The 21,837-nt window shown below is 58.7% G+C and overlaps 2 protein-coding genes across 2 annotated transcripts; both read right to left on the bottom strand.

The window, feature by feature from the left end:
• Positions 1–4,003: 4,003 nt before the first annotated feature.
• On the bottom strand, positions 4,004–14,225 carry LOC126035141 (sushi, nidogen and EGF-like domain-containing protein 1). Its single transcript, XM_049793232.1, has 7 exons — positions 14,149–14,225; positions 13,854–13,960; positions 9,720–9,850; positions 8,325–8,612; positions 6,486–6,623; positions 4,216–4,454; positions 4,004–4,058 (listed from the first exon to the last, which is right to left on the bottom strand). Exons 1-7 carry the CDS (start codon positions 14,223–14,225, stop codon positions 4,004–4,006), a joined length of 1,035 nt encoding a protein of 344 aa, XP_049649189.1.
• A 5,479-nt stretch (positions 14,226–19,704) lies between these two features.
• On the bottom strand, positions 19,705–21,293 carry LOC126035140 (neurofilament heavy polypeptide-like). Its single transcript, XM_049793231.1, has 2 exons — positions 20,698–21,293; positions 19,705–20,470 (listed from the first exon to the last, which is right to left on the bottom strand). The coding sequence occupies exons 1-2, from the start codon at positions 21,291–21,293 to the stop codon at positions 19,705–19,707; spliced, it is 1,362 nt and encodes a 453-aa protein (XP_049649188.1).
• Positions 21,294–21,837: the final 544 nt, after the last annotated feature.

Raw genomic sequence — 21,837 nt, 5'->3', positions numbered from 1 at the left:
TGACCCCCCCTCAGACCCTTGGGTGCCCCCCTTGACCCCCCCGGCACCCCACAAGGGGCCCATAGAAGCCCCCCTCCCCCCACTATGGGGTGACGGTGGGGACACCCGGACCCCTGGGTGCAATTTTGGGGGGGGGGGACACGACACGCGAACACCCATTCCTGACCCACGGGTGTCCCAGTGACACCCCAGTGACACCCACCCCCACCCAGGGAGACAGGCGGGGGGGGGTCACCCCACCCCCCCCCCCCATAGGGTGGGTGCTGGTGTCACTGGTTGTCACTGGTGTGGGTACTGGTGCCACTGGTGTGGGTGCTGGTGTCACTGGTGTGAGTACTGGTGTCACTGGTTGTCACTGGTGTGGGTACTGGTGCCACTGGTGTGGGTGCTGGTGTCACTGGTGTGAGTACTGGTGTCACTGGTGTGTGTGCTGGTGTCACTGGTGTAGGTGCCGGTGTCACTGGTGTGGGTGCTGGTGTCACTGGTGTGAGTACTGGTGTCACTGGTGTGGGTGCTGGTGTCACTGGTGTCACTGCTGTGGGTGCTGGTGTCACTGGTTGTCACTGGTGTGAGTACTGGTGTCACTGGTGTGTGTACTGGTGCCACTGGTGTCACTGGTGTGGGTGCTGGTGTCACTGGTGCGTGTACTGGTGCCACTGGTGTGGGTGCTGGTGTCACTGGTGTGAGTACTGGTGTCACTGGTGTGTATACTGGTGTCACTGGTTGTCACTGGTGTGGGTGCTGGTGCCACTGGTGCGTGTACTGGTGTCACTGGTGTGAGTACTGGTGTCACTGGTTGTCACTGGTGTGTGTACTGGTGCCACTGGTGTGGGTGCTGGTGTCACTGGTGTGAGTACTGGTGTCACTGGTGTGGGTGCTGGTGTCACTGGTGTCACTGCTGTGGGTGCTGGTGTCACTGGTTGTCACTGGTGTGAGTACTGGTGTCACTGGTGTGTGTACTGGTGCCACTGGTGTGGGTGCTGGTGTCACTGGTGTGAGTACTGGTGCCACTGGTGTGGGTGCTGGTGCCACTGGTGTCACTGGTGTGAGTGCTGGTGCCACTGGTGTGGGTGCTGGTGTCACTGGGTGGGTGCTGGTGTCACTGGGGTGGGTACTGGTGTCACTGGTGTGGGTGCTGGTGTCACTGGTGCGTGTACTGGTGTCACTGGTGTGAGTACTGGTGTCACTGGTTGTCACTGGTGTGGGTGCTGGTGTCACTGGTGTGAGTACTGGTGTCACTGGTGTGGGTGCTGGTGTCACTGGTGTCACTGCTGTGGGTGCTGGTGTCACTGGTTGTCACTGGTGTGAGTACTGGTGTCACTGGTGTGTGTACTGGTGCCACTGGTGTCACTGGTGTGGGTGCTGGTGTCACTGGGTGTGTGCTGGTGTCACTTGTGTGAGTACTGGTGTCACTGGGTGGGTGCTGGTGTCACTGGTGTGGGTACTGGTGTCACTGGTGTGGGTGCTGGTGTCACTGGTGCGTGTACTGGTGCCACTGGTGTGGGTGCTGGTGTCACTGGGTGGGTGCTGGTGTCACTGGTGTGCGTACTGGTGTCACTGGTGTGTATACTGGTGTCACTGGTTGTCACTGGTGTGGGTGCTGGTGCCACTGGTGCGTGTACTGGTGTCACTGGTGTGAGTACTGGTGTCACTGGTTGTCACTGGTGTGTGTACTGGTGCCACTGGTGTGGGTGCTGGTGTCACTGGTGTGAGTACTGGTGTCACTGGTGTGGGTGCTGGTGTCACTGGTGTCACTGCTGTGGGTGCTGGTGTCACTGGTTGTCACTGGTGTGAGTACTGGTGTCACTGGTGTGTGTACTGGTGCCACTGGTGTGGGTGCTGGTGTCACTGGTGTGAGTACTGGTGCCACTGGTGTGGGTGCTGGTGCCACTGGTGTCACTGGTGTGCGTGCTGGTGCCACTGGTGTGGGTGCTGGTGTCACTGGGTGGGTGCTGGTGTCACTGGGGTGGGTACTGGTGTCACTGGTGTGGGTGCTGGTGTCACTGGTGCGTGTACTGGTGTCACTGGTGTGAGTACTGGTGTCACTGGTTGTCACTGGTGTGGGTGCTGGTGTCACTGGTGTGAGTACTGGTGTCACTGGTGTGGGTGCTGGTGTCACTGGTGTCACTGCTGTGGGTGCTGGTGTCACTGGTTGTCACTGGTGTGAGTACTGGTGTCACTGGTGTGTGTACTGGTGCCACTGGTGTGGGTGCTGGTGTCACTGGTGTGAGTACTGGTGCCACTGGTGTGGGTGCTGGTGCCACTGGTGTCACTGGTGTGCGTGCTGGTGCCACTGGTGTGGGTGCTGGTGTCACTGGGTGGGTGCTGGTGTCACTGGTGTGAGTACTGGTGTCACTGGTGTGGGTGCTGGTGTCACTGGTGCGTGTACTGGTGCCACTGGTGTGGGTGCTGGTGTCACTGGTGCGTGTACTGGTGCCACTGGTGTGGGTGCTGGTGTCACTGGGTGGGTGCTGGTGTCACTGGTGTGAGTACTGGTGTCACTGGTTGTCACTGGTGCGTGTACTGGTGCCACTGGTGTGGTTGCTGGTGTCACTGGTGTGAGTACTGGTGCCACTGGTGTGGGTGCTGGTGTCACTGGTGTGGGTACTGGTGCCATTGGTGTGAGTACTGGTGTCACTGGTGTGGGTGCTGGTGTCACTTGTGTGAGTACTGGTGTCACTGGGTGGGTGCTGGTGTCACTGGGGTGGGTACTGGTTGTCACTGGTGTGGGTGCTGGTGTCACTGGTGCGTGTACTGGTGCCACTGGTGTGGGTGCTGGTGTCACTGGGTGGGTGCTGGTGTCACTGGTGTGAGTACTGGTGTCACTGGTGTGGGTACTGGTGTCACTGGTGTGGGTGCTGGTGTCACTGGTTGTCACTGGTGTGTGTACTGGTGTCACTGGTGTGAGTACTGGTGTCACTGGTGTGGGTGCTGGTGTCACTGGTTGTCACTGGTGTGGGTGCTGGTGTCACTGGTGTGTGTACTGGTGCCACTGGTGTGGGTGCTGGTGTCACTGGTGTCACTGGTGTGGGTGCTGGTGTCACTGGTGTGTGTACTGGTGCCACTGGTGTGGGTGCTGGTGTCACTGGTGTGAGTACTGGTGCCACTGGGTGGGTGCTGGTGCCACTGGTGTAGGTGCCGGTGTCACTGGTGTGGGTGCTGGTGTCACTGGTGTGAGTACTGGTGTCACTGGTGTGGGTGCTGGTGTCACTGGTGTGGGTACTGGTGTCACTGGTGTGGGTGCTGGTGTCACTGGTGTGTGTACTGGTGCCACTGGTGTCACTGGTGTGGGTGCTGGTGTCACTGGTTGTCACTGGTGTGAGTACTGGTGCCACTGGTGTGGGTGCTGGTGCCACTGGTGTGTGTACTGGTGCCACTGGTGTGGGTGCTGGTGTCACTGGTGTCACTGGTGTGGGTGCTGGTGCCACTGGTGTGAGTACTGGTGTCACTGGTGTGTGTACTGGTGCCACTGGTGTCACTGGTGTGCGTGCTGGTGCCACTGGTGTGGGTGCTGGTGCCACTGGTGTGTGTACTGGTGCCACTGGTGTCACTGGTGTGGGTGCTGGTGTCTCTGGTTGTCACTGGTGTGAGTACTGGTGTCACTGGTGCGTGTACTGGTGCCACTGGTGTGGGTGCTGGTGTCACTGGTTGTCACTGGTGTGGGTGCTGGTGTCACTGGTGTGAGTACTGGTGTCACTGGTGTGGGTGCTGGTGTCACTGGTGTCACTGCTGTGGGTGCTGGTGTCACTGGTTGTCACTGGTGTGAGTACTGGTGTCACTGGTGTGAGTACTGGTGCCACTGGTGTGGGTGCTGGTGTCACTGGTTGTCACTGGTGTGCGTGCTGGTGCCACTGGTGTGGGTGCTGGTGCCACTGGTGTGAGCACCGGTGTCACTGGTTGTCACGTGTGCACGGACCCTCACCCCCCGCCCTTGCCCGGCCCCGCCCGCACACGCGTGTGCACGCCCACGCCCACGCCCACGGCCACGCCCTCGCTCTCCTCTTCACGTCTTTATTGCTTTTTCCACGGGGGGGGGTGGTGTGGGGGGTCTCCTTCTTCTGGGGGGGAAAAGGGAAGATTTTAGGGGCACCCAGGTGCCCCCCCCAACCCCAGGGCACCCCCAAATTTGGGTGCCCCCCCCCAAAATGACCCCCCCCACCCAAAAAAGCCAAGACCCGGACACGCGTGTCACCCACTCACCACCCGCAGACGTACGTCTTCTCCTCGGTGGTCCCGGGTGGGCTGGGTGTCGTTGATTTGGGGGGGGTCGTCGGCGTAGGGGTGACTTTTTTTTCGGAGAGGGGGGGTCCCTCGGTGACGGTGAATTCGTCCACCCGGAAAATCCAACGCCCCGGAACTCCCACGTTGCTCCGGCGGCCGACGCGCGACACGGCCGGCGTGCGCGATCCCGGGATGTTGTAGTAGTGAACGCCGTCCCCGCTGTTGAAACCGGCCTAAGGGGTGGGGAGGGTGGGGGTGGGGGGGGGGAGGGATTGGAGTGGGGGAGGGGAGGGAGGGGGCATCGGGGGGGGAGGAAGAGTGGTTGTGCCCCAAATCCCCTTAATTCCGCCCCAAATCCCCTTAATTCCACCCCAAATCCCCTTAATTCCGCCCCAAATCCCCTTAATTCTGCCCAAATCCCCTTAGTCTCACCCCAAATCCCTTTAATGCTTCCCCAATCCCCTTACCTCCACCCCAATCCCCTAATTCCGCCCCAAAACCCCTTAATCCCACCCCAAACCCCCTTAATTCCGCCCATATTCGCTTAAGTCCACCCCAAATCCCCTTAATTCCACCCCAAATCCCCTTAATTCCACCCCAAATCGCTTAATTCCACTCCAAATCCCCTTAATCCTTCCCCAATCCCCTCAATTCCACCCCAAATCCCCTTAATTCCACCCAAATCCCCTTAATTCCTCCCCAAATCCCCTTAACTCTGCCCCAATTCTGTAATTCCACCCCAAATCCCCTTAATTCCACCCAAATCCCCTTAATTCCATCCCAAATCCCCTTAATTCCTCCCCAAATCCCCTCAATTCCACTCCAAATCCCCTTAATTCCACCCAAATCCCCTTAATTCCTCCCCAAATCCCCTTAACTCTGCCCAAATCCCTGTCAATTCTGCTCCAAATTCCCTTAATTCTACCCAAATCCCCTTAATTCCACCCCAAATCCCCTTAAGTCTGCTCAAATCCCATTAACTCTGTCCCAGTCCCCTTAATTCCACCCTAATTCCCCTTTAATCTCACCCCAAATCCCCTTAATTCCACCCCAAATCCCCTTAACTCCACCCCAAATCCCCTTAATTCCACCCAAATGCCCTTAATCTCGCCCCAAATCCCCTTAATTCCACCCAAATCCCCTGAATCTCGCCCCAAATCCCCTTAACTCCCCCCCAATCCCCTAATTTCACCCCAGATCGCCTTAATCTCGCCCCAAATCCCCTTAAATCTGCCCCAATCCCCTAATTCCACCCCAAATCCCCTTAATTCCACCCCAAATCCCCCTAATTTCACCCCAGATCCCCCTAATCTCGCCCCAAATCCCCTTAACTCCCCCCAATCCCCTAATTTCACCCCAGATACCCTTAATCTCGCCCCAAATCCCCTTAATTCCACCCAAATCCCCTTAATCTCACCCCAAATCCCCTTAACTCCACCCCAAATCCCCTTAATTCCACCCAAATGCCCTTAATTCCACCCAAATCCCCTTAATCTCGCCCCAAATCCCCTTAATCTCGCCCCAAATCCCCTTAATCTCACCCCAAATCCCCTTAATCTCGCCCCAAATCCCCTTAATTCCACCCAAATCCCCTTAATCTCGCCCCAAATCCCCTTAAATCTGCCCCAATCCCCTAATTCCACCCCAAATCCCCTTAAATCCACTCCAAATCCCCTAATTTCACCCCAGATCGCCTTAATCTCACCCCAAATCCCCTTAATTCCACCCAAATGCCCTTAATATCGCCCCAAATCCCCTTAACTCCCCCCAATCCCCTAATTTCACCCCAGATACCCTTAATCTCACCCCAAATCCCCTTAATCTCACCCCAAATCCCCCTAATTCCACCCAAATCCCCTTAATCTCACCCCAAATCCCCTTAATTCCACCCAAATCCCCTTAATCTTGCCCCAAATCCCCTTAACTCTTCCCCAATCCCCTAATTCCACCCCAAATCCCCTTAATCTCACCCCAAATCCCCTTAACTCCGCCTTAAATCCCCTTAACTCCCCCCAAATCCCCTTAACTCTGCCCCAAATCCCCTTAACCCCCCCAAATCCCCTTAATCTCACCCCAAATCCCCTTAACTCCGCCCTAAATCCCCTTAACTCTGCCCCAAATCCCCTTAACCCCCCCCAAATCCCCTTAATCTCACCCCAAATCCCCTGCACTCCTCCCCACCCCCCCTCCCCCCTCCCCCCCATCCCATCCCACCCCGTTCCCGCGCCGGTGACCCCGAAGTCCCCTCCGTCCCCGATCCCCACCTGCGCCGGGATCCCCCCCAGGCCGGTGTGGGCGTCTCCACCGTTGGAGATGCCGGTGGTCCATTGGATGTCCCCGTAGTTGAGGATGATGAAGGAGGTGGCCCCGTCGGTGGCCAGCACCGCCTGGAAGGTGTTCACCTACGGCGAGGCCGAAGAACGAACGTCACCGCGTCACCGCGTCACCGCGTCACCGCGTCACCGTGACCCACGTCCCTGCGGTCGTTGACCCATCGTGTGTCCCACCACGTTGTCACCTTCCAGGTCCATCCCCGCGTCTCCGTGTCCTCCCCCGTGTCCCCGTCCAACGTCTCCGTGTCCCCACGCCGTGTCCCCACCACCCTCCATCCCCCTTTGTCCCCGTGTCCTTGTCATCCCCATCCCTAATAGGTGACGTGGCCACGGGAGGCCACCATCGTTGACGTTGGAGATGGGCGCCCATTGTTGACGTTGGAGATGGGCGCCCACCGTTGACATTGGAGATGGGCGCCCACCGTTGACGTTGGAGATGGGCGCCCACCGTTGACGTTGGAGATGGGCGCCCATCGTTGACGTGGGAGATGGGCGCCCATTGTTAACGTTGGAGATGGGCGCCCACCGTTGACGTTGGAGATGGGCGCCCACCGTTGACGTTGGAGATGGGCGCCCATCGTTGACGTTGGAGATGGGCGCCCATTGTTAACATTGGAGATGGGCACCCATCGTTGACGTTGGAGATGGGCGCCCACCGTTGACGTTGGAGATGGGCGCCCACCGTTGACGTTGGAGATGGGCGCCCATCGTTGACGTTGGAGATGGGCGCCCATTGTTAACGTTGGAGATGGGCGCCCACCGTTGACGTTGGAGATGGGCGCCCACCGTTGACGTTGGAGATGGGCACCCACCGTTGACGTTGGAGATGGGCGCCCACCGTTGACGTTGGAGATGGGCGCCCACCGTTGACGTTGGAGATGGGCGCCCATCGTTGACGTTGGAGATGGGCGCCCATTGTTGACGTTGGAGATGGGCGCCCACCGTTGACATTGGAGATGGGCGCCCACCGTTGACGTTGGAGATGGGCGCCCACCGTTGACGTTGGAGATGGGCGCCCATCGTTGACGTTGGAGATGGGTGCCCATTGTTAACGTTGGAGATGGGCGCCCATCGTTAACGTTGGAGATGGGTGCCCATTGTTAACGTTGGAGATGGACGCCCATTGTTAACATTGGAGATGGGCACCCATCGTTGACGTTGGAGATGGGCGCCCATTGTTAACGTTGGAGATGGGCGCCCATTGTTAACATTGGAGATGGGCACCCATCGTTGACGTTGGAGATGGGCGCCCACCGTTGACGTTGGAGATGGGCGCCCATCGTTGACGTTGGAGATGGGCGCCCACCATTGACGTTGGAGATGGGCGCCCATCGTTAACGTTGGAGATGGGCGCCCATTGTTAACGTTGGAGATGGGCGCCCATCGTTGATGTTGGAGATGGGCGCCCACCGTTGACATTGGAGATGGGCACCCATCGTTGACGTTGGAGATGGGCGCCCACCGTTGACGTTGGAGATGGGCGCCCACCGTTGACATTGGAGATGGGCACCCATCGTTGATGTTGGAGATGGGCACCCATCGTTGACGTTGGAGATGGGCGCCCACCGTTGACGTTGGAGATGGGCGCCCATCGTTGACGTTGGAGATGGGCAACCACCGTTGACGTTGGAGATGGGCACCCATCGTTGACATTGGAGATGGGTGCCCATTGTTAACGTTGGAGATGGGCGCCCACCGTTGACGTTGGAGATGGGCGCCCATCGTTGACGTTGGAGATGGGCGCCCACCTCGACATCCCTGACGTCTCACCTTGGCGGAGGCGGCTCCGAAGAAGGACACGCGGTACCAGGTGGCCACGAAAGCCCACGTAGGTTTGGGAGGCGGCTCAGGTGGCTTCACGGCATTGGCCAGATCGTGGGTGAGGCGGGCCAGAAGCTCCGGTTTCTGGCTTTGCCGGTAGTAGACCATTCCTCCCAGTCTGGTGTCCACGTCGGCCCAGTATGGGGCCACGAAGGGGCGGTGGCCGGGCAGCGGGAAGGGTTGGGGGGTGAATTCAGGGACCCCTATTCCGAAGGACACCACCCCGTTGTTGTTCACCTATAGGAAGCGACCGTCACCTCGTGATGACCCGCCCGTCTCCTGTGGTTGGCCCTCCACGGTGGTGGTGACACCAACCCTGGTGGCCCCCCAGGTGACGTGTCTTCAACCGTGCTGGTTCCAGTCACGGTATTTCCAGTCGTGGTGGCTCCAACCGTGGTGACACCAACCATGGTGGCCTTCAACCATGGTGACCCCAACCATCTTGACCGCCAACCACGATGGCATCCAACCATGGTGTCCCCAACCGACAGTGTCCCCAAACTCATGGTGTCCCCAAACCCATGATGTCCCCAACCCTTGTTGACTCCAACCCATGGTGTCCCCAACCCTTGGTGTCCCCAACCCATGGTGTCCCCAACCGTGGTGTCCCCAAACTCATGGTGTCCCCAACCCTTGGTGTCCCCAACCCATGGTGTCCCAACCACAGTGTCCCCAAACTCATGGTGTCCCCAACCCTTGGTGTCCCCAACCCATGGTGTCCCCAACCATGGTGTCCCCAACCCTTGGTGTCCCCGAACTCATGATGTCCCCAAACTCATGGTGTCCCCAAACTTATGTTGTCCCCAACCCTTGGTGTCTCCAAACTCATGGTGTCCCCAACCACGGTGTCCCCAAACTCCTGGTGTCCCCAAACCCATGGTGTCCCCAACCCTTGTTGACTCCAACCCATGTTGTCCCCAACCATGGTGTCCCCAAAACTCCTGGTGTCCCCAACCATGGTGTCCCCAAACTCATGGTGTCCCCAACCCCATGGTGTCCCAACCACAGTGTCCCCAAACTCATGGTGTCCCCAACCCTTGGTGTCCCCGAACTCATGATGTCCCCAAACTCATGGTGTCCCCAAACTTATGTTGTCCCCAACCCTTGTTGACTCCAACCCATGTTGTCCCCAACCATGGTGTCCCCAAACTCCTGGTGTCCCCAACCATGGTGTCCCCAACCATGGTGTTCCCAACTCATGGTGTCCCCAAACTCTTGGTGTCCCCAACCCATGGTGTCCCCAACTCATGGTGTCCCCAAACTCTTGGTGTCCCCAACCATGGTGTCGCCAACCAATAGCACCCCGAGCACCCCAACCCGCAGCCCCGCCCCTCGGGCACCCACGTAGAGCGAGCGGTGACGTTGGCCGTAGAAGGAGAAGTTCTCCCAGAGGAAGATCTCGGGGCTCATCCCGTCATCTTCGGTGGGCGTGGCCTCGTCCCCGACCTCCAATCCGAAGGGGTACAGCACCCCACCTGCGAGGTGACCCGTCGGGGACCCGCGGTGAGGACTGGGAACCCCCACGCTGGGGGACTGGGAGCCCACTGGTGGTCCAGAACCCCCGGTGTCAACCTTCCCGTATGGGCATGGGACCACCAGTGTCATCCTGGGACCTCCCAGTATGGGACTGGGACCTCCCAGTATGGGTCTGGAACCTCCTGGTTTGGGCCTGGGACCTCCCAGTATCACCCTGCAACCTCCCAGTATGGGTCTGGGACCTCCCAGTATGGGTCTGGAAGCCCTTGGAATGATCTAGGACCTCCCAGTATGGGTCTGGGACGTCCTGGTTTGGGCCTGGGACCTCCCAGTGTCACCCTGGGACCTCCCAGTATGGGACTAGGACCTCCCAGTATGGGTCTGGCACCTCCCGGTGTGGGTCTGGGACCTCCCAGTATGGGACTAGGACCTCCCAGTATGGGTCTGGCACCTCCCGGTGTGGGTCTGGGACCTCCCAGTATGGGTCTGGGACCTCCCAGTGTCACCCTGGGACCTCCCAGTATGGGACTGGGACCACCTGTTGTGGGTCTGGGTCCTCCCAGTATGGGTCTGGGACCTCTTGGGATGATCTAGGACCTCCCAGTATGGGTCTGGGACCTCCCAGTACGGGTCTAGGACCCCCAGTATCCCCCTGCAACCTCCCAGTACGGGTCTGGAACCTCCTGGTTTGGGCCTGGGACCTCCCAGTATCACCCTGCAACCTCCCAGTATGGGTCTGGGACCTCCCAGTATGGGTCTGGAAGCCCTTGGGATGATCTACGACCTCCCAGTATGGGTCTGGGACGTCCTGGTTTGGGCCTGGGACCTCCCAGTGTCACCCTGGGACCTCCCAGTATGGGACTAGGACCTCCCAGTATGGGTCTGGCACCTCCCGGTGTGGGTCTGGGACCTCCCAGTATGGGACTAGGACCTCCCAGTATGGGTCTGGCACCTCCTGGTGTGGGTCTGGGACCTCCCAGTATGGGTCTGGGACCTCCCAGTGTCACCCTGGGACCTCCCAGTATGGGACTGGGACCACCTGTTGTGGGTCTGGGTCCTCCCAGTATGGGTCTGGGACCTCTTGGGATGATCTAGGACCTCCCAGTATGGGTCTGGGACCTCCCAGTACGGGTCTAGGACCCCCAATATCCCCCTGCAACCTCCCAGTATGGGTCTGGAACCTCCTGGTTTGGGCCTGGGACCTCCCAGTATCACCCTGCAACCTCCCAGTATGGGTCTGGGACCTCCCAGTATGGGTCTGGAAGCCCTTGGAATGATCTAGGACCTCCCAGTATGGGTCTGGGACGTCCTGGTTTGGGCCTGGGACCTCCCAGTGTCACCCTGGGACCTCCCAGTATGGGACTAGGACCTCCCAGTATGGGTCTGGCACCTCCCGGTGTGGGTCTGGGACCTCCCAGTATGGGACTAGGACCTCCCAGTATGGGTCTGGCACCTCCCGGTGTGGGTCTGGGACCTCCCAGTATGGGTCTGGGACCTCCCAGTGTCACCCTGGGACCTCCCAGTATGGGACTGGGACCACCTGTTGTGGGTCTGGGTCCTCCCAGTATGGGTCTGGGACCTCTTGGGATGATCTAGGACCTCCCAGTATGGGTCTGGGACCTCCCAGTACGGGTCTAGGACCCCCAGTATCCCCCTGCAACCTCCCAGTACGGGTCTGGAACCTCCTGGTTTGGGCCTGGGACCTCCCAGTATCACCCTGCAACCTCCCAGTATGGGTCTGGGACCTCCCAGTATGGGTCTGGAAGCCCTTGGGATGATCTACGACCTCCCAGTATGGGTCTGGGACGTCCTGGTTTGGGCCTGGGACCTCCCAGTGTCACCCTGGGACCTCCCAGTATGGGACTAGGACCTCCCAGTATGGGTCTGGCACCTCCCGGTGTGGGTCTGGGACCTCCCAGTATGGGACTAGGACCTCCCAGTATGGGTCTGGCACCTCCTGGTGTGGGTCTGGGACCTCCCAGTATGGGTCTGGGACCTCCCAGTGTCACCCTGGGACCTCCCAGTATGGGACTGGGACCACCTGTTGTGGGTCTGGGTCCTCCCAGTATGGGTCTGGGACCTCTTGGGATGATCTAGGACCTCCCAGTATGGGTCTGGGACCTCCCAGTACGGGTCTAGGACCCCCAGTATCCCCCTGCAACCTCCCAGTATGGGTCTGGAACCTCCTGGTTTGGGCCTGGGACCTCCCAGTATCACCCTGCAACCTCCCAGTATGGGTCTGGGACCTCCCAGTATGGGTCTGGAAGCCCTTGGAATGATCTAGGACCTCCCAGTATGGGTCTGGGACGTCCTGGTTTGGGCCTGGGACCTCCCAGTGTCACCCTGGGACCTCCCAGTATGGGACTAGGACCTCCCAGTATGGGTCTGGCACCTCCCGGTGTGGGTCTGGGACCTCCCAGTATGGGACTAGGACCTCCCAGTATGGGTCTGGCACCTCCCGGTGTGGGTCTGGGACCTCCCAGTATGGGTCTGGGACCTCCCAGTGTCACCCTGGGACCTCCCAGTATGGGACTGGGACCACCTGTTGTGGGTCTGGGTCCTCCCAGTATGGGTCTGGGACCTCTTGGGATGATCTAGGACCTCCCAGTATGGGTCTGGGACCTCCCAGTACGGGTCTAGGACCCCCAGTATCCCCCTGCAACCTCCCAGTATGGGTCTGGAACCTCCTGGTTTGGGCCTGGGACCTCCCAGTATCACCCTGCAACCTCCCAGTATGGGTCTGGAAGCCCTTGGGATGATCTAGGACCTCCCAGTATGGGTCTGGGACGTCCTGGTTTGGGCCTGGGACCTCCCAGTGTCACCCTGGGACCTCCCAGTATGGGACTAGGACCTCCCAGTATGGGTCTGGCACCTCCCGGTGTGGGTCTGGGACCTCCCAGTATGGGACTAGGACCTCCCAGTATGGGTCTGGCACCTCCCGGTGTGGGTCTGGGACGTCCCAGTATGGGTCTGGGACCTCCCAGTGTCACCCTGGGACCTCCCAGTATGGGACTGGGACCACCTGTTGTGGGTCTGGGTCCTCCCAGTATGGGTCTGGGACCTCTTGGGATGATCTAGGACCTCCCAGTATGGGTCTGGGACCTCCCAGTACGGGTCTGGGACCCCTTGGGATAATCTAGGACCCCCAGTATCCCCCTGCAACCTCCCAGTATGGTTCTGGAACCTCCTGGTTTGGGCCTGGGACCTCCCAGTATCCCCCTGCAACCTCCCAGTATGGGTCTGGAACCTCCTGGTTTGGGCCTGGGACCTCCCAGTATCACCCTGCAACCTCCCAGTATGGGTCTGGAACCTCCTGGTTTGGGCCTGGGACCTCCCAGTATCACCCTGCAACATCCCAGTATGGGTCTGGAACCTCCTGGTTTGGCCTGGGACCTCCCAGTATCACCCTGCAACCTCCCAGTATGGGTCTGGAACCTCCTGGGTTGGCCTGGGACCTCCCAGTATCACCCTGCAACCTCCCAGTATGGGTCTGGAACCTCCTGGTTTGGGCCTGGGACCTCCCAGTATCACCCTGCAACCTCCCAGTATGGGTCTGGAACCTCCTGGTTTGGGCCTGGGACCTCCCAGTATCACCCTGCAACATCCCAGTATGGGTCTGGAACCTCCTGGTTTGGGCCTGGGACCTCCCAGTATCACCCTGCAACCTCCCAGTATGGGTCTGGAACCTCCTGGTTTGGGCCTGGGACCTCCCAGTATCACCCTGCAACCTCCCAGTATGGGTCTGGAACCTCCTGGTTTGGGCCTGGGACCTCCCAGTATCACCCTGCAACCTCCCAGTATGGTTCTGGAACCTCCTGGTTTGGGCCTGGGACCTCCCAGTATCACCCTGCAACCTCCCAGTATGGGTCTGGAACCTCCTGGTTTGGGCCTGGGACCTCCCAGTATCACCCTGCAACCTCCCAGTATGGGTCTAGGAACCCCCAAAAAGGGTCTGGGACCCCAAACTATGGGTGCCCCCCCCCGCCAGGTGTCCCCACTGACCTGAAGGTCCCATGGGTGCCCCCCACGTCGCCAGGGGTCCCCAGTTCTCCCTGTGGCCGAGGAGGAGGAGGAGGAGGAGGAGGGACGGAGCCTTCGTCTGCCAAAGCCTGGAGGAACAAGGGGGGGGGGGGGGCAGAGTGAGAAGGGCGCTGGCCCCTCCTCCGTCTGTCCGTCCGTCTGTCCGTCCGTCCGTCCATCTAGCTGGCCGTCTGGCCGTCATCCATCCAGCTGGCCGTCCTTCATCTGTCCGTCTGTCTGTCCCTCCATCCATCCATCCACCCATCCATCCATCTACGTGTCTGTCTGTCCTTCATCCAACCGTCCTTCGTCCATCCGTCCATCCTTCATCCATCCAGCCACGTGTCCATCCATCCTTCATCCATCCATTCGTCCTTCATCCATCCATCCACGTGTCCGTCCATCCTTCATCCAGCCGTCCTTCATCTGTCCATCTGTCCTTCATCCATCCAGCCATCCTTCATCCAGCCATCCCCATGTCCATCTGTCCTTCATCCATCCATCCATCCATCCATCCATCCATCCCCATGTCCGTCTGTCCTTCATCCATCCAGTCATCCATCCAGCCATCCCCATGTCCATCTGTCCTTCATCCATCCATCCATCCATCCATCTATCCCCATGTCCGTCTGTCCTTCATCCACCCATCCATCCATCCATCCCCATGTCCATCTGTCCTCCATCCATCCATCCATCCATCCCCATGTCCATCTGTCCTTCATCCATCCATCCATCCATCCCCATGTCCATCTGTCCTTCATCCATCCATCCATCCATCCATCCATCCATCCCCATGTCCATCTGTCCTCCATCCATCCATCCATCCATCCCCATGTCCATCTGTCCTTCATCCATCCATCCATCCATCCATCCATCCCCATGTCCGTCTGTCCTTCATCCACCCATCCATCCATCCATCCCCATGTCCATCTGTCCTCCATCCATCCATCCATCCATCCATCCCCATGTCCATCTGTCCTTCATCCATCCATCCATCCATCCCCATGTCCATCTGTCCTTCATCCATCCATCCATCCATCCATCCATCCCCATGTCCATCTGTCCTCCATCCATCCATCCATCCATCCATCCCCATGTCCATCTGTCCTCCATCCATCCATCCATCCATCCATCCCCATGTCCATCTGTCCTTCATCCATCCATCCATCCATCCATCCCCATGTCCGTCTGTCCTTCATCCATCCAGCCATTCATCCACGTGTCTGTCTGTCCTTCATCCATCCATCTGTCCTTCATCCATCCAGCCATCTGTCCTTCATCCATCCATCCACATGTCCGTCTGTCCTTCACCCATCCATCCTTCATCCGTCTGTCCATCCCTCCGGCTGTCCCTCACCCATCCATCTGCCCGCTCCCTCTGTCTGTCCGTCCGTCCGTCCCTCCCTGTCCCCATACACGTGTGTCCCCCGTGTGTCCCTGGCCCCTGCAGACAGTTCATGGGTGTCCCTGTCCCACGGGTGTCCTTGTCCCCATGGATGTCCCTGTCCCCATGGGTGTCCCTGTCCCCATGCACACATGTCCCCATGGATGTCCTTGTTCCCACATACATGTCCCACGGGTGTCCCTGTCCCCATGGTGTCCCTGTCCCCATGGGTGTCCCTGTCCCCATGGATGTCCTTGTTCCCAAGTACATGTCCCACGGGTGTCCCTGTCCCCATGGATGTCCCTGTTCCCAAGTACATGTCCCACGGGTGTCCCTGTCCCCATGGTGTCCCTGTCCCCATGGGTGTCCCTGTCCCCATGCACACATGTCCCCATGGATGTCCTTGTTCCCACATACATGTCCCACGGGTGTCCCTGTCCCCATGGATGTCCTTGTTCCCACATACATGTCCCACGGGTGTCCCTGTCCCCATGGTGTCCCTGTCCCCATGGGTGTCCCTGTCCCCATGGATGTCCTTGTTCCCACATACATGTCCCACGGGTGTCCCTGTCCCCATGGATGTCCTTGTTCCCACATACATGTCCCACGGGTGTCCCTGTCCCCATGGATGTCCTTGTTCCCACATACATGTCCCATGGGTGTCCCTGTCCCCATGGATGTCCTTGTTCCCACGTACATGTCCCACGGGTGTCCCTGTCCCCATGGTGTCCCTGTCCCCATGTACATGTCCCACGGGTGTCCCTGTCCCCACGGGTGTCCCTGTCCCCGTGCCCCCCTCCCTCGCGTCTCCCTCTCCACGTCCCTCTTTCCCCGTGCGTGGATGTCCCCACGTGTGTCACCTACGTGTCCCTGTCCTCAGGCGAGCAGGTCCCCTGCATGTCCCACCCCCCCCCCCCACGGACCCGTCCCCACGCGCACTCCTCTGCGTGTCCCTGTCCCCACGCGCGCGTCCTGTGGGTGTCCCGCTCCGTGTCCCCTGTGTGTCCCTCACGTGTCCCTTGCGTGTCCCTCTCCACATGTCCCCATGACCCCACCACGTGTCCGGACGTCACCCACACCCCAATGTCCCCCAATGTCCCCCCATATCCCCATGTCCCCCATGTCCTCAATGTCCCCAATGTCCCCATGTCCCCCAATGTCCCCAATGTCCCCCAATGTCCCCATGTCCCTCAATGTCCTCCACGTCCCCATGTCCTCAATGTCCCCCATGTCCCCTGTGTCCCCTCATGTCCCCCTTGTCCCTCAGTCCCCTCACGTCCCCCAATGTCCCCCCATATCCCCCCACATCCCCATGTCCCCAATGTCCCCCATGTCCTCAATGTCCACCCATATCCCCGTGTCCCCCAATGTCCCCCATATCTTCAACGTCCCCAATGACCCTGTGTCCCCTCATGTCCCCAATGTACCTCATGTCCCCCATGTCCCCCCATATCCCTGTGTCCCCCAATGTCCCCAATGTCCCCCCATGTCCCCCATGTCCCCAATGTCCCCATGTCCCCCAGTGTCCCCAATGTCCCCCAGTGTCCCCATGTCCCCCAATGTCCCCCATGTCCCCCAATGTCCCCCATGTCCCCAATGTCCCCATGTGCCCCAATGTCCCCCAATGTCCCCAATGTCCCCCAGTATCCCCATGTCCCCCAATCTCCCCAATGTCCCCCGTGTCCCCAATGTCCCCAATGTCCCCCATGTCCCCCAATGTCCCCAATGTCCCCATGTGCCCCAATGTCCCCCAATGTCCCCCATGTCCCCAATGTCCCCATGTGCCCCAATGTCCCCCAATGTCCCCCATGTCCCCAATGTCCCCAATGTCCCCCAGTATCCCCATGTCCCCCAATCTCCCCAATGTCCCCCGTGTCCCCAATGTCCCCAATGTCCCCAATGTCTCCCATGTCCCCAATGTCCCCATGTGCCCCAATGTCCCCCAATGTCCCCCATGTCCCCCATGTCCCCATGTCCCCCAATGTCCCCCATGTCCCCAATGTCCCCAATGTCCCCCCATGTCCCCCATGTCCCCATGTCCCCCAATGTCCCCATGTCCCCCAATGTCCCCAATGTCCCCCAGTATCCCCATGTCCCCAATGTCCCCATGTCCCCCAATGTCCCCAATGTCCCCAATGTCTCCCATGTCCCCAATGTCCCCATGTGCCCCAATGTCCCCCAATGTCCCCCATGTCCCCCATGTCCCCATGTCCCCCAATGTCCCCCATGTCCCCAATGTCCCCAATGTCCCCCCATGTCCCCCATGTCCCCATGTCCCCCAATGTCCCCATGTCCCCCAATGTCCCCAATGTCCCCCAGTATCCCCATGTCCCCCAATGTCCCCAATGTCCCCCGTGTCCCCAATGTCCCCAATGTCCCCATGTCCCCCAATGTCCCCAATGTCCCCCAGTATCCCCATCTCCCCCAATGTCCCCAATGTCCCCCGTGTCCCCAATGTCCCCAATGTCCCCCAATGTCCCCAATGTCCCCATGTCCCCCAATGTCCCCCATATCCCCATGTCCCCGTATCCCCCCACATCCCCCGATGTCCCTCCACATCCCGCCAGTGTCCCCAGTGTCCCCGCACTCACCGGGGTCCCATGGTGCCGGTCGGTGCCGGCAGCGTGGCCGGAGCTATTTTATCCCCAGGGAGGGGACAGGCCTGGGGAGGGGGGGGGGGACGGGGACGGGGACAACACGATGGGGACACCCCCCGGGTGGCACCTCCCAGGGCCCTGGGCGCTTCCGTCTCTACCCACACCGCCACTGGGGGGGACTGGGATGGACTGTGTCCCTGTGGGGGGACACTGGGGGGGACTGGGACATGCTGGGGGGGACTGGGAACGCTGGGAGGGACGCTGAGTGGGACTGGGATGTATTGGGAGGCACTGGAACAAACCAGGGGGGATTTGCAACACTGGGGGGGGCACACTGGGGGGGGGACTGGGAACACTGGGAGGGACACTGAGTGGGACTGGGATGTCTTAGGAGGCACTGGGGGGACTGGGACAAACTGGGGGGGATTTGCGACACTGGGGGGAACACCGGGGGGGACACTGGGGGGGTACTGGGACATGTTGGGGGGGGGACTGGGACATGCTGGGGGGGACTGGGAACGCTGGGAGGGACGCTGAGTGGGACTGGGATGTATTGGGAGGCACTGGAACAAACTAGGGGGGATTTGCAACACTGGGGGGGCACACTGGGGGGGGGACTGGGAACACTGGGAGGGACACTGAGTGGGACTGGGATGTCTTAGGAGGCACTGGGGGGACTGGGACAAACTGGGGGGGATTTGCGACACTGGGGGGAACACCGGGGGGGGACACTGGGGGGGGGTACTGGGACATGTTGGGGGGGGGACTGGGACATGCTGGGGGGGACTGGGAACGCTGGGAGGGACCCTGAGTGGGACTGGGATGTATTGGAGGTGACTGGGGCAAACTGGGGGGGCTTTGCAACACTGGAGGGGGAATACTGGGCGAGACAGCGTGGGGAACTGGCATGCACTGGGAGGAACTGGGGACTCTGCGGGGGGGGGGGGGGGTGGCACACCGGACAGGATTGGGACAAACTGGAGGAGACTGGAAGGGGGGGATGGGACTGGGATGTACTGGGAAAGACTGGGGACACTGGGGAGGGGGACCTACGTGTCCAGGAGCACCCAGAGGCCCCCCCCCCCCCAAAAAGTGACCCAGGGATCCGGGTGCCCCCCCCCTAGAGCACCCAAACATCCAGGTCCCCCACCCCCAAGAGCACCCAAACATCTGGGTGCCCCCCCAAGAGCACCCAAACATCCAGATACCCCCCCAAAAAGTGACCCAAGGATCCAGGTGCCACCCCCCCCCCCCCAAGAGCACCCAAGCATCCGGGTGCCCCCCCCCCCCCCAGGTCACCCAAAGATCCGGGTGCCCCCCCCCGTCCCCCCCCGGAGGGGACCCATGACGGGAAAAATATTGACCGAAACGGGTCAGGGGGGGCCAAGAACCGCCTGGGGCAGGACAGAGCTGGCAGAGCACCCAAATATCCGGGAAACACCCCATTTTCCCCCCCCCAGGGCACCCAGGCACCCAAGACCCCCCCCCTCGTGTCCCACACACCCCCCCCCCCCCCCGCCGGCATTCCGTGCTTTTGATTTTTTTCTCCAAATTTTGGTGATTTTTTTCCCACAAACAGAACCTGGCGACAGCTTCGCCCATGGGTTTGGGGTTTTTTTTTTGTTTTTTTTTTTTTTTCCTGGGGGGACACACCCACATCAAATTTGGGGGTGGGGGGGGTGGGGGAAATAAAAAACAATCCTTTTTTTTTTTCATTGATGCTTCCGGTTTTGCCGCGGTGATCTCAGCGCCGAGGCGTGGCGGCCCGGTTCCAGGCGGATCAATGGCATTTTTTTTTGCGTTACTGGGGGGGGCAAAAAAAAAAAAAAATTAGATAAAAAATAGTTAAGCCTCATTTGGGGGGATTTTTCCTCGTCTTTTGGGGCTCTTTCCCTCTTTTGGGGGGTCTTTCCCCTTTTTGGGGGCTCTTTCCCCCTTTTTTGGGGCTCTTTTCCTCTTTTTTTTGGCTCTTTCCCTCTTTTGGGGGGTTCTTTTCCTCTCTTTTGGGGACTCTTTTCCTCTTTTGAGGGGTCTTTCTCTCTTTTTGGGGGCTCTTTCCCCACATTTTGGGGCTTTTTCCCTCTTTTGGGGGGCTCTTTCCCTCCTTTTGGGGGTTCTTTTCCCCTCTTTTGGGGCTTTTCCTCCTTTTTGGGGGGCTCTTTTCCTCTTTTTGGGGGCTCTTTTCCTCTTTTTTGGGGGTCTTTTCCTCCTTTTGGTGGGCTCTTTTCCTTTTTTGGGGGGCTCTTTCTCCCTCTTTTGGGGCTCTTTTCCTTTTTTGGGGGGCTCTTTCTCCCTTTTTTGGGGCTCTTTCCCTCTTTTGGGGGTCTCTTTTGTGCTTTTTGGGGCTTCTTTTCCTCTTTTTGGGGGTCTTTCCTCTCTTTTGGGGGTCTTTCTCTCTTTTTGGGGGGCTCTTTCCCTCCTTTTGGGGGTTCTTTTCCCTCTTTTGGGGCTCTTTCTCCTTTTTAGGGGCTCTTTCCCCCCTTTTTGGGGGGCTCTTTCCCCTCATTTTTGGGGCTCTTTTCCCCTTTTGGGGGGCTCTTTTCCTCTTTTTGGAGGGGTCTTTCCCTCTTTTTTGGGTCTCTTTTCCCCTTTTGGAGGGGTCTTTTCCTCTTTTGGGGTTCTTTCCCTCTTTTGGGGGCTCTTTTCCTCTTTTTTGGGGCTCTTTCCCCTCTTTTGGGGGGCTTTTGCCCTCTTTTGGGCTCTTTTCCTCTTTGGGGGGGCTCTTTCCCTATTTTGGGGGTTTTTTTTTCCTCTCTTTTGGAGCTCTTTTCCTCTTTTTTTTGTCTCTTTCCCCCTCTTTTGGGACTCTTTCCCTCTTTTTTGGGGGTCTTTCCCTCTTTTGGGCGGCTCTTTTCCCCTTTTTGGGGTTCTTTCCCTCTTTTTGGGGCCTCTTTCCCTCTTTTGCGGCCTCTTTTTCCCTCTTTTGGGGCTCTTTTCCTCTTTTTGGCATGCTTTTTCTCCCTCTTTTGGGGCTCTTTTCCTCTTTTGGGGCTCTTTCTCCTTCTTTTGAGGGGCTCTTTCCCACTTTTGGGGGGGCTCTTTCCCCCTTTTTTGGGGGCTCTTTCCCTCTTTTGGTGGGCTCTTTCCCTCTTTTTTCAGGCTTTCCCCCCTATTTTGGGGCTCTTTTCCTCTTTTGTGGGGCTCTTTCTCCCTCTTTTGGGGCTCTTTTCCTCTTTTTGCGGGCTCTTTCTCCCTTTTTGGGGGCTCTCCCCCCCCCTTTTTCTCCTCCCATGATGACGGGATCCAACAATGAACCCATCGGTTCCTTGCAGACCATTCTGGGCCTGATTTGAGGGCAAAAAGGGCTATTTTGGTTAATATGAAGGATGTTAGTGTGTGCGTATGAAATTGGTGGAAAAAACCAGTGATTTTGGTTAAGATTAAGAAATAGGACAATATTTGAGGAGCTCTTGGTGACAGCGGGATGAAGATGGCAGCCATAGGGGCTTCCCTTGCGTGAAACTGGTAGAAAAAAGTGATTTTTGGTTAATCCGAAGGAACGATGATGGTGGGATGAAGGACAACGCGTGTGGGGGCTCTACTTGCATGAAACTAGTGGAAAAAAGGATGATTTTGGTCAAAATGGAAAGAGGGGTCAAGGCACGGCCATCTCTTGATGAAGACAACAAATGTGGGTGTTTTTCTTGGATGAAATTGGTGGGAAAAAGGCGATTTTGGTTAAAACGAAGAGATAGATGGAGATCTCGTGATGATGGTGGGATGAAGGGTGGCACTTGGGGGGGCTTCCCTTGCATGAAACAGGTGGAAAAAAGCCAATTTGGGTTAATCTGATGGATGAAGATCTCTCGGTGATGGTGGGATGAAGGACAACACTCTGCGTGGATTAATTCGGTGGGGAAAAAAAAGCGATTTTGGTTAATACGAAGGGATGGCGCCAACCGACGGACGTTTCTTCGCGACGGCGGCACCAAGGCCAACAGGGACACAACCGAAGACCAAGCTAGGAGACGAAAGACGACAAATA

The sequence above is a fragment of the Accipiter gentilis genome, chromosome 37 (genome assembly GCF_929443795.1).
Source record: "Accipiter gentilis chromosome 37, bAccGen1.1, whole genome shotgun sequence".
Classification (NCBI taxonomy): domain Eukaryota; kingdom Metazoa; phylum Chordata; class Aves; order Accipitriformes; family Accipitridae; genus Astur; species Astur gentilis.
This window is presented reverse-complemented; position numbering and strand designations above follow the sequence as displayed.